The sequence below is a fragment of the Pagrus pagrus genome, assembly GCF_965226575.1.
Source record: "Pagrus pagrus genome assembly, chromosome: 22".
NCBI classification, from domain to species: Eukaryota; Metazoa; Chordata; class Actinopteri; order Spariformes; family Sparidae; genus Pagrus; species Pagrus pagrus.
The window spans coordinates 21579470-21596918 of record NC_140204.1 but is presented as its reverse complement, the minus strand read 5'-3'; the positions used below and the strand labels follow the sequence as shown (position 1 = coordinate 21596918).

Below are 17449 nucleotides of genomic sequence, written 5' to 3'. Positions count from 1 at the left end.
GGCGAGCCCCCCGAACTTTCCCCCCGTCTAAAAGGACCAAGTCGGCTGTATGGCAATACTTCGGCTACCGTAAAAAGCCAGACGGCCACGGCTCGGAGGAAGAAGGTCGCCCGTGAAAAACGTGCTTGCGAACAGTGGCAGCCCGAAGAGGCAATACATTGAATATGATAGCGCATCTACGGGAGCACCACCCGTCGCTGTATGCTAAATGCAAGGTAAAGTTAATGTCATGTGTAATGAAGTCGCGCATTAGCGTCTGACATTAGTGAAATGAGCTTGTTACTGAGGCAGGTGGTGGTTACCATATCTTATCTTTTCTATATCTCTGATAGTAACTTTTTTTTTTTTTTTTTTTTTTTTTTTTTACTGAGGCAGATATGCTAACTAGCATGCTAAGATAGAGCCATCTTAGCATGCTAGTTACCATATCTGCCTCAGTAAAAAAAAAAATTATCCATAACTTTTTTTCTTTCATCAATCTTTATTGCTAAGATGGATAACACCAGCTAGTTTCTCTAAGGTGAGGTGAAGAGAAGCACATGTGTAATGTTTTTTTCCTTTTTTTGTTTTTAAATACAGACATTCAGAATACACATTTTAGTGCTGTGATCATAATACCGTGAAACCGTGAAATTTTTGCCTAAGGTTATCATACCATCAGAATCTCATACATGCCCATGCCTATCTGCAAGTAAGTTATCTAAAAAAAAAAGCACTGGTTCTTGTCAGTATGAGGTCCAGGGACCCCCAAGGGTCCTTGAGGCTATACACTTTTACACAGTGTAAATATGTAGCCTAGGCCACTAGGCCCTGGCCTTGAAATTAAAATAAGGATTGGGATTTTAAAATCACTGATTTACAAGCCACTTTTTTTATTTTTATTTACTGCTTTTGAAATTATTTATTTGTGCAACAAATGGGATATAATCATTCCGTTATTATGGATATGAATACAAGGGCAAATCAAGTGAGACATAGGCTACACTATCTTACTGTATGAACTATAGTGTATGGAAAAACACTGTAAGCATATGTTTGCTCTTCAAAGGTGGTGATGGTGATGACATCAGTCCTGCTGGTGCTTCAGGAGAAGACAGTGCAGAGCAGTTGGCAGAAGGTACAGAATCATTTGTACAGTAGAGCAACAACATGCAACAAGTTGCAGACATGTTGTTGCAGATATGAACACCACCAGGCACTGTCATTTGACATAAATGGCTCTCATTTGTAATAATAGCTGTCTTGGCACTACAGCATTATTCTATTGAGCACTAGTGTTGTTGAATTTTGCTGTCTGTTGCTGACTTGCTGTTATGTATCCCAGCCCAAACATGAAAGCTATGTCGTGCTAAAGCTAACTAACTATATTTCCATTGACTGCGCAGCCTTTATATACATAATTTTCTGTGTGTACACAGGCGAGGCATGGTCACATCCAGAGGGTCACAGACGATGACATCCGCTCCCAGGTGTGGAGCTCGAGGGGGCAAACGTCTGGTGAGTTTGTGTCTGTTTAACTGATTCTTCAGCTCAGGGCAACTCATTAAAGCACCCTCATCTCTTCTCTTCTCTGTAGTACCACCTACTTAACATGTCCTGCAGACCCCAAGAAGACACTGGGCATCAAGCTTCCCATTCTTGGGATGATCGTCAAGAACGTGAAGAAGGATTTCACCTTTGAAGTCGAGGTAGGGTATATTCACTCTCACAGATGCCGACTTGTTCCATGTTTTGGTGGTATAAACAAATAAAGTGGACATATTCTCCCATCTTTAAACTTTCAGGTGTTAGATGATACAAATGTTCACCGGCGGTTTCGGTTGAGTACGACGAAGCACGACGCGAGTGGATCCGTTGTGGATCCGTTGCTCTGCACCAAGCCACTGAAGCTGGACGACGGCTGGAACCAGCTTCAGTTCGACCTGTTGAACTTCACAAAGAGGGCCTATGGAACCAAATACGCTGAGACACTGCGTGTACAGGTCAGTGCACAGAGACAGATTAGAAACCAGCTACAACTCTGTATTCTCTTTCAGTTGCTAATGTCTGACCTGCCGTTTTCCTCTCAGATCCACGCTAACTGTCGACTAAGGAGAGTGTATTTCTCAGACAGACTCTACTCTGAGGACGAGCTCCCAGCAGAGTTTAAACTGCGCCTGCCTGTCCAGAAGCAGAAAGCCAAGGTGAAACACACACATCCATGCACACACATCACTGCATTTACTTATAACAGCACATATAACTTGTCTTACCCCCCTGTCTGTTTTTGTGTTTGTCTCTTGCAGCAGTAGATGTTCTCAACTAGAGCCCAGAGAAAAAATCCCATCCCATCCCACTGCTGTAGAATGACTCCCGCTCCCATCCCGCTCCCACTCAAAATTACTCCCACTCCCATCCCGCTCCAATCCCACTCCGTTTTTTAGTGGCCGGCCCGGCCGGAAGTCAAAGCACTGTTGGATGTGTAGTTCTAACGCAAGTCAAAATAGTTTTGGCTCACTGAAAGATGACTACAAAAATGGACGTGTCTGTCCTTTTGGTTGTTTAACACGGCTGAAAATCATCATCTATTAATGGCGTTCCCGCTCCTGCCCGCTCCCGTTGATTTTTATTCCCATCCCGTCCCAATCACGGGATTAATAAAACTTTGACTCCCATCCCGCGGGAATCCCACGGGAATCACGTGACCCGCGGGAATTCCCGAAAAATGTCATGCTCTATTCTCAACCTCCCGGGACCTGATGAGGAGTTTTGATGTGTAAGATTTTGTGCACAATAAAGCTTTTTTGTCCTTAATTTCAAAGCATGCTGTATTTTAAAGACGACAGTATCAATACGAGCCAAATAATCAGGAAATTCACAATAATCCAGATACCTACTACTAGAATAAAGGCCCAGTGCTGGTGTTTAAAAATACAAAGAAAAACAGACGAGTCCATTCATCAAATATAAATAATCTTTATCAAACAACACAAATAATCTCAAGTGAAAGGCTATGAAAATGATTTGCATTCCCAAAACATATAATCTCTGATTCCCTTTGGATTTCTGTATACAGTATGAACAGGTCAGCAATACATTCATTTCACTAAATGTGAATGTGTGTGTGCGTGTGTGCATGCGTGCATGTGTGCACGCGTGCCCTTGCATGTAGGTGTGGGTGTGAACGTGCGTGTGTGGGCGAGGCCAGGGTGGCCTGGTTACATGACTGACTCCTGGCCTGAAAAAGTTTCCCAGTCGGCCCTGGTTGTGAATGCAGGAGGCGTTCACAACATAAGTTCTTCTACACACGGAATTCTCTCTTAGTGCTCCAAGCATTCACACTCTTATTCTTCTTCTGTACGTTTTTTGGCTCGCTTCTCCTCCTACAAATTATGAGCTAAAGAAACCATTCAACTATCAAAATGTTCAGCTTTATAAGGACATTACTGCTTTGGCGTTTCTATCTATTATACTTTTGGAAATATTCAGCTTTTTCAGCAAAATCTTTCCCGTTCATTCTTATGAGGAATTTTTCAGATCTCGTTCTGCTACTTCTTCAGCATACGTTCAGCTAGAGAAACTGTTCAACTATCAAAATGTTCAGCTCTTTAAGCTCTTTCAGCTTTGTACTTTTCAGCTGTCTTGTTGCTTTTATTCGCTGCGTATATTATGAGGATAACAAAATAATCACAGAACACAAAATAAGGTAAGCTGCGTTGCTTATCTGCTCTGTTGCAGCTCCGGCAGTCCAGAGCTGCAACAGAGCAGATATGCAGGGCTTCTATTTCTGCCGAATGCCGGGGCACAGCACAACAATTCAGCCGAGTTCAGCACAGAGCAGACAGGAAGTCAGACACCGAAACAACAACAGGACATCGACTGATTTTCATAATAAAACACAGCACTTCTTCTAATCCTTGGGTCGGGAACACTTGTTGTGTTTATCACACATACGTATAGCTGCAGTCGCGCGTGTTTCTGTAATTACTTGCAACTCCAGCTGTCCGGCAGTGCTGCGACGTGCTGCACTCAAAACGCAGCCGGTGGGGGTTGACAGACGAGGGAGCACTGAGCAAAACTGTAGTGAAGCTGTTCCCCAGCGTACGTGACGAATGATGTCTGAGGAGGAAAGGAGGAAAGGAGGTTGAAAGTCAGCTGGGTTTGAAGAGGATTTGAAGATTTTCCTATTCACCTCTATTGCAATTTTCATTTTGAAAAGCTGAAATGCGCAATGCAGCGGAGCCAGTGGAAATAAATACATAGACTGGAGTGAAACCTATCAGCTCCGCTGCCGTGACGGAGCGGAGCCGGACCGGACACGTATCTGGTGGAATCTAGCCGTAAGTCCCATTAAACTAAGAGGATAAATATCTGGAGGCACGCAAACGCATCCACTTTTCTGACTCAAAAAGGTAACCAAGGTATGGTTTGGGACTGAGGTATCCATCTATTGGCCCTTTGAGTACATCAACCTTTGCCATTGGATTCAGCACCCTGCTGCTCACAGACTTGATCAGGCTAACCAAGCTGTTAAGTAGCTTACGAGGATCTACCTGCACTCCTTCAAAAGCCTTGATGGCCAACTGAACCTCACCCAGCACTGACTTCAAAAAAGTCAGATACAATCTGTTTTGAGGATCACTGTACATGGAGTATAAAACCTCAGCCATGCAGCAGTGTTCACTGGACCTGGTGACTGCGAAATGCAGCCTAAGCTCCTCCCACTGGTCCAAAATGCGTGAAACCGCTGGTTCAATGGAGAGCCAACGTGTGGCACACACCCTGGTTATCTGTAAGGGCTTCTCCCCACAGTTGATGGTCTCATATATGGCCTTGTAAGCCTCCCTGCGCTTTAGAGACTGAAAACCAGTTATATGTCGCTCTTACCAAGTACTCCACACCACGGGGGATGGTGTCATTGGGCCCCTGGCCAAATTGGGGCCCTAAGCAGAATTTTATTTTGAGCCCCCTTGAGTTGCCTTGTGTTTGACACACACATAGTGGACGAGGTGAGAGAGTGACTGAGTGAGGCTGTGTGAGTCAAATGCAGAGTGCAGTGATTTATTTTAGACAAACAACATTTTACATTTACATCCCGCCCTTAAGTCAGCCCGCCCTGGGCGGATCAGCCCCAGCCAGCGGCGGCTTCGCGCATGCGCGATTCATCTGCAGTCTGGACGCGGAGGGGTGAACATCTCCTGCTCTGACTGCAGCTGGGAGGACTGCTGCGCGCGAGGACTGGGCCGCCTGTGAGTGCTTTGGGACGGGGGAGGGGCCCCCGGCAGCACCCGCTGCTCGTTGAGAAGAGTAAGAACGATATGTGCTTTCACGCCACAGTCTCCAAAAGTCTCCAATAACAGCAGAAAAAGTCGCTAGATTTGTTGCTAGTCGCCTTTTTGAAAAAGAGTCGCTAAAGGGGTCTGAAAACTCGCTAAATATAACGACAAAGTCGCTAAGTTGGCAACACTGGTCTGTAGGTCAAACTATGAAGGAGGAAAGGCTTTCTGCCTTTTCAGCTTTTTCAAATATTCAGCTTCATGTTCAGCTAGAGAAACTGTTCAACTGTCAACATATTCAGCTTCATGTTCAGCTAGAGAAACTGTTCAACTGTCAACATATTCAGCTTCATGTACAGCTAGAGAAACTGTTCAACTGTCAACATATTCAGCTTCATGTTCAGCTAGAGAAACTGTTCAACTATCAACATATTCAGCTTTTTTAGCCCTTTCAGCCTATTACTTTTCAGCTTTTTCTGCAAATTCTTGACCATTCATTCTTATAGTTTTATGCATTTCCAGCAAGTGTTTTCCAGTACATTCAGCAGATTTCTGAAATCACTTCAGCCGTCAGCATTCACACTGTATTTTTGCAGGAAATGCAATTTTTCTAGTTATTATCAAAAAGCAGCTGATGGAGTATGAAGAGATGTTACAGTGAGAATGAATCAAATACTCTGAATGGGACTGAAAAGTTAAATAAATGTCAATGTGTCAGTGATTGGGAACATTTAAATATTTAGATGGAGATTCTGGCTTGAATGATTGAAAAGATAATAGTTAAATATACTTTGATATACTCTATATATCACTGTAAAGCATGCTTATGCTACAAATAAACAGGTCGATGCACACAACTCTGCAATGTTAGCCGAGTTTCACACTGACATCATAACAATAGATGCAGACGATTATAAAAAAGATCCCCGAACTGGAAGAATGGCGAGAAAAGCCACCCCTTTCGAAGGAACCAACAAAGAGTTACCTGACTCAGTAAAAGTTGCGATAGGTGCTCTTGTCAAGCTTACCAGAAACATTAATGTGCAAAGAGGTCTGTGCAATGGCACTTTTGGAAAAGTTGCAAAAATAGTGACCAATGAAAGAGATCCACATGTCACGTGACTTGGTATTGAACTTGTCAATGACAGTGTGTCAAACTGTACAGCTGATAACATTGTGTACATCGACAGAGAGGAGGAGAATCTGAGGCAGAAGGGAGTGGTGCGAAGACAGTTTTCCATCAAGCTTGCGTGTGCATGCACAATCCACAAGGTTCAAGGAACGACAACTTCTGCAGCAGCAGTGTCACTAAAGTGCATCTTTGAACACGGCATGGCCTGTGTAGCTGTCAGTAGAGTAACCTCTCTCAGCGGACTACACATTCTGGATATGGATGAACAAAAAATACATGCCAATCCCGAAGTTAACGTAGCTCTCTGAAATGATGGAAGCTTCATTAGAACATGTCATGCCTCTGCTTCATGTTACAGCAACATTAAACAGACCAGACACTTTAACCATCATCCATCATAACACAGAAGGACTGCCAGCCCATATCGCTGATATCAAAGTCACCATGAACTGTCGGATGTAGGATGTCGCCAAGATGCAGTTGGATACCAACGGCCGTATCACCCGTTGGTACCTGGCTTTGCAGCCATTTAAATTCAGGGTAGTGCATAAACCAGGGGCGCAGATGGCCGTGGCCGATTTCCTCTCTCGCTCCCATGGGGAGGAGGCGTGTGGTGGGTGGAGTCGGTTCGGCCGGATGGCTCCCCGGCCTAAGTTGGGCGGTGGAGGTATGTAGAGGTGGGCGTGGTCGAGGTGCGGCTGCGAGAGAGGTGGGGAGGGCTCAGGAGAGCAGCGCCAGGTGAGTTATTGACAGAGCTGGCACCGAGTTAGTAATTACCGTCTCCTTTCTTATGCAGTAGTGTGCTGGAGGTCAGTGAGGAGAGGCCTGGGAGACAGACGGGAGAACAGGACGGTCTCTGCAGGAAGTGTTGGTGGCCGAGACGCACGAGCCGCATTCGGTGTCCCAGAGACTGTGAACATTGTGTGAGAGCAATAAATGGTGTAAAACCAAAAAAGAACTGTGTGCTTGAAGTCACTGAGGTAACCCACGGTAGCAAATCAAATCAAATCAAATCAAATCAAATTTTATTTGTATAGCCCAAATTCACAAATCACAGTTTGCCTCAGAGGGCTTTACAATCTGTACAGAGACGACACCCTCTGTCCTTCGACCCTCGATTCGAGTGAGGAAAAACTTGCCCCAAAAAAAGCCCTTTTAACAGGGAAAAAATGCGGAAGAAACCTCAGGGAGAGCCACAGAGGAGGGATCCCTCTCCCAGGACGGACAGACGTGCAATAGATGTCGCATGTACAGAGCAGATCAACGAGATCACAATGTATTCAATTATAAGCGATGGTTGACAGGAGTGAAAGTACACAAAGATGTATTACAGCAATAATGATGAAATGCACATGGAAATGTGATTACTAGTGATAACAGTAGTAATGATCAATGGCAAGGATGGTATGTAGCAATGCAGTACGATAATAGTAGTGGAACGTATGTAACAGAGATGTGACTAATATTAGCGACAGTAGTGGTGGGTGTCAGGCAGGGTCATGGCAGTAGGTGCATCCACGATCAGGCAGGGCCATAGCAGTAGGTGCATCCACGATCAGGCAGGGCCATAGCAGTGGGCGCATCCACGATCAGGCAGGGCCATAGCAGTGGGCGCATCCACGATCCACGACCCGGGCACGGCCAGGATCCAAGGGAGCCTGTAGGACTAGAAAGCACAAGGACTCCGGGGAAGAAGCAAGTCAGTGACATGCAGAGATGGGGCATGTATACAGGCATAATGTATACAGATGGAGAGGAGAGGAGAGGGGAGGAGAGAGAAGCTCAGTGTGTCATTGTCCCCCGGACTAGGCCTATAGCAGCATAACTAAGAGCTCGTCCAGGACAGGCCTGGGCCTGTCCTGGACCAGCCCTAACTATAAGCTCTATCGAAGAGGAAGGTCTTAAGTCTACTCTTAAAGGTAGAGAGGGTGTCCGCCTCCCGGACCAAAACAGGAAGATGGTTCCACAGAAGAGGAGCTTGATAACTGAAGGCTCTGGCTCCCATTCTACTTTTGGAGACTTTAGGAACTACAAGTAATCCTGCGTTCTGGGAGCGTAATGCTCTAGTTGGGTGATAGGGTAATATGAGCTCCTGGAGATATGATGGTGCCTGACCATTAACAGCTTTGTAAGTGAGGAGAAGGATTTTAAACTCTATTCTTGATTTTACAGGGAGCCAGTGCAGAGAGGCCAGTACAGGAGTAATATGATCTCTTTTCTTAGTTCCTGTCAGTACACGTGCTGCAGCATTCTGGACCAGCTGGAGACTCTTTAGAGACTTGTTAGGGCAGCCTGATAATAGAGAATTACAATAGTCCAGTCTGGAAGTAACAAATGCATGGACTAGCTTTTCTGCGTCTTTTTGAGACAGGATGGGCCTGATTTTTGCAATGTTACGTAGATGAAAAAATGCAGACCTTGAAATTTGTTTTATGTGGGAGTTGAAGGACATATCTTGATCAAAGATAACTCCCAGATTCCTGACGGTGGTGCTGGAGGCCAAGTTAATGCCATCCAAACTCGCTATATCATTAGATAATGCATCTCTAAGGTGTTTAGGACCAAGTACTATAACTTCGGTTTTATCTGAGTTTAACAGCAGAAAATTGCAGGTCATCCAGGTCTTAATGTCCTTGAGACATGCATGGAGTTTAATAAGCTGATTAGTTTCATTTGGCTTTATTGATAGGTATAACTGTGTATCATCTGCATAACAATGAAAGTTTATGGAGTGTTTCCGAATTATATTTCCTAGCACAGGAAGGCTACAGTTAGTAAACAGTGTTTACAAACTAAATCTGTTGCTAACCTACACATTGTACTGAACAGACGTGTAAAGTGATGGTGGACGAACCAAACTCAGAAAAGATGTTTAAAAACACATTTCATAGCGGATTCTTATCCATTTTCTGCAGCATCCGCAGCAAACCGCTCCAGATATGGGATGAAAAGGTAAGCAGCGATTCAGAGTGGATGCTGTGAAGCTTATCAAGTTTCCATAGCTGGTCGTGCTAAAGCTAACTAACTATATTTCCATTGACTGCGCAGCCTTTATATACATAATTTTCTGTGTGTACACAGGCGAGGCATGGTCACATCCAGAGGGTCACAGACGATGACATCCGCTCCCAGGTGTGGAGCTTGAGGGGGCAAACGTCTGGTGAGTTTGTGTCTGTTTAACTGATTCTTCAACTCAGGGCAACTCATTAAAGCACCCTCATCTCTTCTCTTCTCTTAGTACCACCTACTTAACATGTCCTGCAGACCCCAAGAAGACACTGGGCATCAAGCTTCCCATTCTTGGGATGATCGTCAAGAACATGAAGAAGGATTTCACCTTTGAAGTCGAGGTAGGGTATATTCACTCTCACAGATGCCGACCTGTTCCATGTTTTGGTGGTATAAACAAGTGAAGTGGACATATTCTCCCATCTTTAAACTTTCAGGTGTTAGATGATACAAATGTTCACCAGCGGTTTCGGTTGAGTACGATGAAGCACGACGCGAGTGGATCCATTGCTCTGCACCAAGCCACTGAAGCTGGACGACGGCTGGAACCAGCTTCAGTTCGACCTGTTGGACTTCACAAAGAGGGCCTATGGAACCAAATACGCTGAGATGCTGCGTGTACAGGTCAGTGCACAGAGACAGATTAGAAACCAGCTACAACTCTGACTGTATTCTCTTTCAGTTGCTAATGTCTGACCTGCTGTTTTCCTCTCAGATCCACGCCAACTGTCGAATAAGGAGAGTGTAGCTGTGTACAAATTCAGGGGCTGCATCCTTCGAAGGACCCGGCCTCTGCGGCCTCCGAAGCGAATCCTTCGGCCAGACCTTCCGCATCAACCGTTGTTAAATGGGACTGTCTAGCCTTCGGAGTATTTCCTGGTTGCATCACCAGATGTTCCCGCCCTTACGTCACGATTCAGGGATGCAAACAGGAAAAGCTCAAAAAAGAGAGAGAGTTTGGGGGGGGGGGCTTATCGACAGTCAGGGTGTGCATTTATAGCCTCAGACCTACAGATACCAGGGAAGCAGTGCTGACAAGATACATATATCTTATATTCTAAGACATCAGGGGGCTGCTCAATAAGAGACAGAGGTCTGCCTAATGAGGTCTTACTGGCCAACATTTCCCCTGGATTCAATAAGCAAATAGGCCTACAGGCCTGCCTCCAATTATGTTGGCCATGGAAAAGTGCCACAAGGGTGCAACATCTACCTTGTATACAGGAAACATTGCAGGATCATTCATTGCACTTTTCAAAATGTACCAGTAATTGGTGGATCTCTCTTTTACTTTGATCAGCATGGTAGATATATTAAACAATAAAAACTTATATTCTTAGACACCTAAGAGGCCTACCAAATCAATAAGAGACATACACAGGTTAAGTAATAAATTGTGTTTAATCATTTCATAAAAATATGTACAAAAAAAATCTAGGGCTTTCCATTTAACAGTGAACTCACAGTGGGGAAAAATTGCTAGTAACATGTGCCACAACTCCCTCTGCCAGGGTGCACAGATATTTACATTTGTTCATTTATTTTTTGTGATTTTTTTTATTAACAATGTGTCATGTATCATGTGCCAATTGTGTCTCAGTTAATTTTTTCTTTTTCTTTCTAGCAGCATTCCTTTGCTTGATGCAGTATCCATCAGTGCTTCTTTGCCTTCTTTGCCTTCCCTTGGAGCACTTCTAGGGCCTTACGTCTAGCAGCATTTCTTTGCTTAGCTGCATGTCTCTGCCGTGCTTCCTTCTCCTCTTCCTGTGCGGTCCTCTTGCTTTCTTGTGCACTTGCACAAGTTTTCTTGCAGCCATACTCCACCTGGAATTCAAATATTACATGATGATATGACATGATATTGACATGACTAGGCTATACAAGCATAGTCTTGTCTAAGAACAAGGTAGCAACATAACATCAAGTAACAAAATAAGGCATAATAACAAAAGATGTTATTAATAGTGATCATTGTATGTGGTATTTGTGAACCGAGTACACAGTTTACTGAGTGTGTGTGTGTGTGTGTGTGTGTAGGTTCAGTGTCTACTTCACCTGTCTCCTTCTTTTCTCCATCAGCCTCTCTGCTCTCTGTGCTTTATCCCTTCCTCCAGCAGCCCTCATGTTCCGGCACAGTTTTCTGTCAACAGGTCCAAACTTCTCATCTTCTCTCTTGAACATCATGGTAGCTGTCATCCCCCTAGACTTCATATAGTACTTTGCTGTCTGGATGGCATTGAATGTGGAGATGTTCATATTTGAGCTTTTAGGGGTAATGATGTCACCCATAAGGTTAAAGGATGATTCCACCATGGGCCCATGGAAGATTGACACTGCACCTTTGATAACCTCACTTAGGGCTGGATATTTCCCTGTGCTCATGACATGGGCCCACCACATGACCATGTTGTCTCCCTCTTGGTACTGGGCCAGTGTTGCATCGATGTTGTAGCGGATGATTTCCTGGGTGATGTCACTCTCCTGAGGAACCAGGTGTTTCATGATGTCAGCCAGCTTCCTCAGTTGGGCCCCTGCCTCCGAATGACCCCTCACCACAGGATCGATGGAGGACAAGGCTTGGAGAGTCTTACAACTTCGCCTGCATGTACAAAAAAAAAAAAAACCACAGCAAACAGATGTATGGTAGAACTCACCATTGAAAAAGAAAAGAAGGAAAATTCACCTTTTTTGGGCTGTCAATATGTTTATGTTTCAAGCTTAGCCTTCATCAAAACATGCATAGTGATCAGATACAGGTATGTATCTCAGGCTAGTTCACAGTGATCAAATGCACCAGTGTCTGCAAGAGGCAACAGACAGACCAACTCCCAGTCCTCACCTGCATGTACTGGCCACAAGCGACATAGGCTTTGGTCACCTTCTCAAGGAAATCTCAAGGAAATCTTCATTCAAACACTTCATAAATATCATAACAATTTCAGAGACAGATCACTTACATTAACACCAAATACAGACTTCTTAAAATGAATTCATTACACACACCATTTCACATACTCACCGGGTGTTTTGGACGGCTGCTACCAGGTTTTCTGCCACTTTCCCAACATAGATCTGGGAATACAGGGTCCGGTTGGCCAAGTCCAATTCCAGCATTGCAGTGGGTGACATCTTCAGATGCTCGGGTTTGATGAAGCAAGCCAGGAAGTTGACAAACACTTCAAGCTGCTTGTCGTGTAGCTTGTGGACCAGAGTTTGACTTCCCTTAAATGCACACAAAAAATGCAAGTTTCAGTAATCTTATGTCTATGTTGCCTTGGAGAAAAGCTGACTTGCCTTATCTATAGAAAAACACTCACCTGGAACACCATCACATACTCCTTGAGTATTGGAAGTACGCCGAGGTACACACTGAGGTAGAGATCCACTTTCTTGCTCTCAAACCAGATCTTCTTCACCACTCGGCTCTTCCTCTCCTTCCCCATGTCTGTCATACCTTCCAAGAAAAAAGACAGATTATATAATGTATAAATCTGCTATCCAGGCTTAAAATGTACACTTTCAACCATGTACAAAACCCCCCAGTTACAACATACCTTTCTGGCTGAGGTCTTGGTGCACAAGTCCAATTCTTTGCTGTGCCTTCTCACTCACATTGTGGTCCCTGTAGAGCTGCTGCAGTGGTTCCTGGTACAGAGCTTGGTCTGCCTTAGCCAGGAAACCAAAGAATAGGACCTGGAATTGAAAATGGATTTATTTATTTGCACTACTATACTATATTGAATGTTCAAATCAACTACTTGTTCTAGCCAGAGTTTGACCGGGGTATTAAAGCCATGGTCTACGATCTGAAAGACGATGAGAAAAATTTGAACATTGTTGCATTCTTCATTATAGTAACTAACAAGCATGGCAAGCACTTTTTTGTTGCTGCTGCATGTGCTCTCATCAATGTTGAGAGAAAAAGGATATCTCCTTAAGTTGGAAATGTTCGTTCAGAGAATGTGTGGCCCAGTCCATGCAACATTTTGTAGGAGGCAGCAGTTCGTGAGAGTTTCATCTGGCTTAGTGCAGGCTTGTCTGCAGCCAGTTGTTGAGATAGATCCACCAAGACAGGTGCCATTGTGAGAGGCAGGGAATGTTCTGCCAGAACACCAAGGACCATTGCCTAGATAAAAGATAGTGTATATAATTATTCATATGATGACTTTGTTGACAGCAGCACAAAACTCACCCTACTCTACAAATACACCCTGCACTGCCCCCTACTCTATAAATACACCCTACTCCACACACACAAACATGTACACCCACCTCTGCATTGGATATGCGTTCACACATAGCTACTGGTAGTTTAGGCATAGCACTCTCCCTGATTTTCTCTGCTGCGTTTGTTGATGCCAATGCTGAGTCCTCGTCTCTTCTGAGGAGCTGGGCTACACTTTGTGTTGTTATGATATTAATGAATCTCTGTGTGTGTACCCCCGTCTGGCAATGTGCCAATAGCATGCACACCCCTGCTTGCATAATTTATTTCTTTGGCGCATAGTTTGCACTTAGCGCATCCCCTTTTATCAATTTTTGTGAAAACATCTGACAATGGAAATGTATGTTTCACTTGCTTCACCTCAATTGAAGTTTCCACCTTTAACCAAGCCCACCTTCAACTGCTCTTACAACCCGTGTCCAGTTTACGGACTATCAGGGCATCCTTCTCCTCAAACTCCCTCATTCTGAAATCAATGCAGAGTTGATCAAGTTAGCTAAAATAATGTTTAACAGCAGCATGATGAAAGTTATAGCTAGGTAAAGAGGAACTAAGCAGGATTTCTCCCGTGGCTATGCTACATTTTTACCTTAATTAAAAAGCTCCACACTACTTGTGATAATTGTGATAGTTAACTACATGATTTAAGAGTTGTTACGAGTGAGAATGGAAGCTCTCTGCCTTCCACCTAGCGTCTCATGGCTGAAAACCAACCTTGAAACATCAGTGTACAGTGTTTCCCCACAGGTTTGTAAGGACACTGTGGCGAGTGGTCGGATCGTCCGACAGCGGCGGATGGAGGGCGGCGGCGCGATTGGACCGTATGAGTTTAGCTTTTACCGCGCACTGCTCGCTTCTGTGTGTGTGTGTGTGTGTGTGTGTGAACGCCAATAACGGAGAAAGAGCGCTATGTGGACGGAGACGAATGTTACTCGGTCGCCGCCCCGGTGTCCCAGCTCTCCTCTCCGCGCACCGCGACACAAACGCGCGCCTTAACCGGCAAACTTTTGTTTATGACGGTTAAGACTACACAAATACACATGTGTAACTTCGTATATGTTATATAACGTTATCAACCGCTCCATGTATTGATTTTTAGCCGGCTTTGTTGTAAACAAATGCACATGGAGGAGAGGAGCACTACCAAAACAGAAGAAAAGCGACCAGACTTGCATATTAGTTCCACTTTACTATAGCTAGCTAACAACATGTAATGTTAGCTCAAAATATATCATAATACACGAGGGCTATGCCCTTACAGGCTTATAAGGCTAACGTTCATTGACTAAAAGACAGTTCATAACCAAGCTAAATATGCCCAAAGCATAGCCAGCCAACGAAAAAAGCTAATGTTTTTAGCTAATATTAACTTACCTTAGATGTTTCCAAGTCTCTCAGCTCCGAATCCGTCTCCACTCCGTCTTCAATCATCACAACTTTCAGCGGCGTCTTCGCGTGACTCGATTGATGCGGTAAATGGCCAATCATAGATCAGCAGCACACTGGTGTGCCCTCGGGACTGGCTGACAGTTTTTTTTGTTCCCCCCCCAGTTGTACTTCATTGGTTTTGCTCAGCGCAGTTCACTCAACCCCCCCCCCCAAAAAAAAAAAAACTCTTCGGATCTGAACGATTCACACAAGTGACCTATTTGGCCATGAAAAAAGCAAGTTTCGCTTTTCGGCGTGCTGTTTGCATCCATGACGATTTCTGCCGCCCAGGACCGTGAAAGAGAGTTGACTGAATGTTTTTTATGGTCTAGCATTTCGAAAGTGAAGGCTTTTACTTCCAACGGCATAACGCTAATTTATGCCGTATGCTAATGCATTACCAGCGTCACCTATTTTAACTGAAAGTTAAAATTTGGAGGTTTTCCAAGTCCCCTGAAGTTTAACATATCTGGCGTTGGATGTTCAAATGAGTAAAAACCGAGTATAAACCCAATACTTACATTCAAATGTCAAGTCAGCGTCACTTGATGTCGCCATTTTTCTTGCTTTACCTTTTCTTTTTTGGATTTGAGCTGCGGCGCGCAAAGAATCTTGCGATATGGGAGGGCGCGAATGATAGTAGCGGTGCGTCCTCCGAAAAGAGGGAAAAGACGGCTGCATTTGTGGAGTGCATTTGAAGGAGCCTTCAAATTGGGACAACCTTCGTGCAGCATTGTGACGTAATTGGCCTTCAAATGTGCCCTTTGAAGGATGCAGCCCCTGAATTTGGACACAGCCTGTATTTCTCAGACAGACTGTACTCCGAGGATGAGCTCCCAGTAGAGTCTACACTCCGCCTGCCTGTCCAGAGCCAGAAAGCCAAGATGAAACACACACATCCACGCACACACATTGCTGCATTTACTTATAACACCACATATAACTTGTCTTACCCCCTGTCTGAAAGAAAAAAAAAAAAGCCGTACACGAATGTGTTCTGAATTTTCTGACCGTTTCATGTTCTGAAGCAATATTGGACTGGTTGGTTTAGTTCTGCACATTCCTGTTAAGTTTTTAATTGTGCTAATAAAAAAATAAAATTATTCGTTGTCCTGTGTTTGCTTCAGAGTGCACAGGATGTTGCACTGACATCAGTCAAGTATCTTGTAACGAGCAGTCGATCAAAAGCAGAAATCTATTTATAATTTCAGTCATGTTCAAGTTAAAATTGTCAAACATTGTCTGGTTCCAGCATCTTAACCTCCTGAGACCCTGGGTCCTCATATGAGGACATTATATTTTTGCCTCTTAGCACCATGATACTCCATTTTTTAAAACTTTGACCTATTAGCCACATTTAGGGACACCGCCCGCGCCATCTTGTGGTGATATCACACCATACACCAATTTCAGCGAAAACAAAATGGCGGGAATATCAGCGAAAGTCTTCTACAGCAGCTCCCGAAAGAAAAAAGACCAACGTTATATTTATATCCAAATTTTATGAATGAAACCAGTGTATTTATGTACATTAATGTCTCTAGCTTCATATGACATTAAAATTTAGCAAATTTTAGTAATAGTAGCAAAGTAGAACATCAGTAAATGTCAAGTACTCGTTTGAGGACATTGGGACTATGTTACCTTATTGATTGTACCATGTGGTTAGCTAAACTTGGTAATATTTAGATGAGTTTACAGTTGTAAATAGTTATTTTACCGGTGTAAACACTTTACACCTTTAACCTTTCATTTTAACCTTAGAATAATGTAGGTAGCAAGCTAGCTAGATAACTAGCTAGCAAGCTAGCAAGATAACTATCTAGCAAGCTAGCTAGAGTACTAGCTAGCTTAGCCTACATCATATTTTAGCCATCTGTCTCTGGTATAGATTTTGATTTGGAGTTTATTTTGTCATGTTATCATTACAGGGTTAGGGTTAGGGTTAGGCTTGCACTGGGAAATCCCGTGTGCGATGCATGACATGCAATGTGCACCTCTGCTTGCAAAGTGGAGGCAACTGCTTTGCAGTAGGCCTGGGTGATAAACCGAAAATTTACCGATACCGAAATTTACGACGATAACCAAAAAAAAAAAAAAAAAGTTGTTTTTGTCTTGTTTGGCTGTGTGTGTAGGTAGGCTACCGGTATGTTCATGTGTAACTGTTGCCAAAATGCAACCTCGGCTTATTTTGTGAATGAAAACGAGTCAAACCTTTGTGGAAAAGCATAATTACGATGAAAAAGCCACTTTTAAGATTCACTGTAGTTTCGTTTCCAGATCAAACTCATTTACAATGGAGGTGCACGGGCAACTTTTCTGTAGTATCAAAATCACTATTTTTAAAACACTAAGGAGACTCGACACAACATGAAACTTTGCCAGGGTCTCTACACATGG

At 43.9% G+C, this 17449-nt stretch overlaps 1 protein-coding gene and 2 pseudogenes across 5 annotated transcripts; 2 read left to right on the top strand and 1 right to left on the bottom strand.

Annotated features, from left to right (window-relative positions):
* Positions 1-35: 35 nt before the first annotated feature.
* Positions 36-2291, top strand: LOC311251321 (cilia- and flagella-associated protein 20-like; annotated as a pseudogene). The gene is made up of 6 exons (XR_014624939.1): positions 36-215; positions 1049-1117; positions 1419-1497; positions 1577-1688; positions 1785-1982; positions 2070-2291. The product of XR_014624939.1 is annotated as a cilia- and flagella-associated protein 20-like (transcript).
* A 6964-nt stretch (positions 2292-9255) lies between these two features.
* LOC311251320 (cilia- and flagella-associated protein 20-like) lies at positions 9256-16309 on the top strand (annotated as a pseudogene). The gene is made up of 7 exons: positions 9256-9339; positions 9469-9547; positions 9626-9737; positions 9834-10020; positions 10112-10140; positions 15846-15952; positions 16302-16309. The product of its transcript is annotated as a cilia- and flagella-associated protein 20-like (transcript).
* On the bottom strand, positions 10849-15011 carry LOC311251454 (uncharacterized protein). Of its 3 annotated transcripts, XM_084343867.1 has the most exons (8): positions 14996-15007; positions 14016-14087; positions 13260-13522; positions 12951-13089; positions 12714-12850; positions 12416-12618; positions 11452-11995; positions 10849-11220 (listed from the first exon to the last, which is right to left on the bottom strand). In XM_084343867.1, exons 3-8 carry the CDS (start codon positions 13263-13265, stop codon positions 11050-11052), a joined length of 1200 nt encoding a protein of 399 aa, XP_084199993.1. In that variant the 5' UTR covers positions 13266-13522; positions 14016-14087; positions 14996-15007; the 3' UTR covers positions 10849-11049. The 3 variants fall into 3 exon arrangements, with proteins under 3 accessions (XP_084199993.1, XP_084199992.1, XP_084199991.1); XM_084343866.1 differs by having other exon boundaries at positions 13260-14087; positions 14996-15011; XM_084343865.1 differs by lacking the exon at positions 14996-15007 and having other exon boundaries at positions 13260-14409.
* Positions 16310-17449: the final 1140 nt, after the last annotated feature.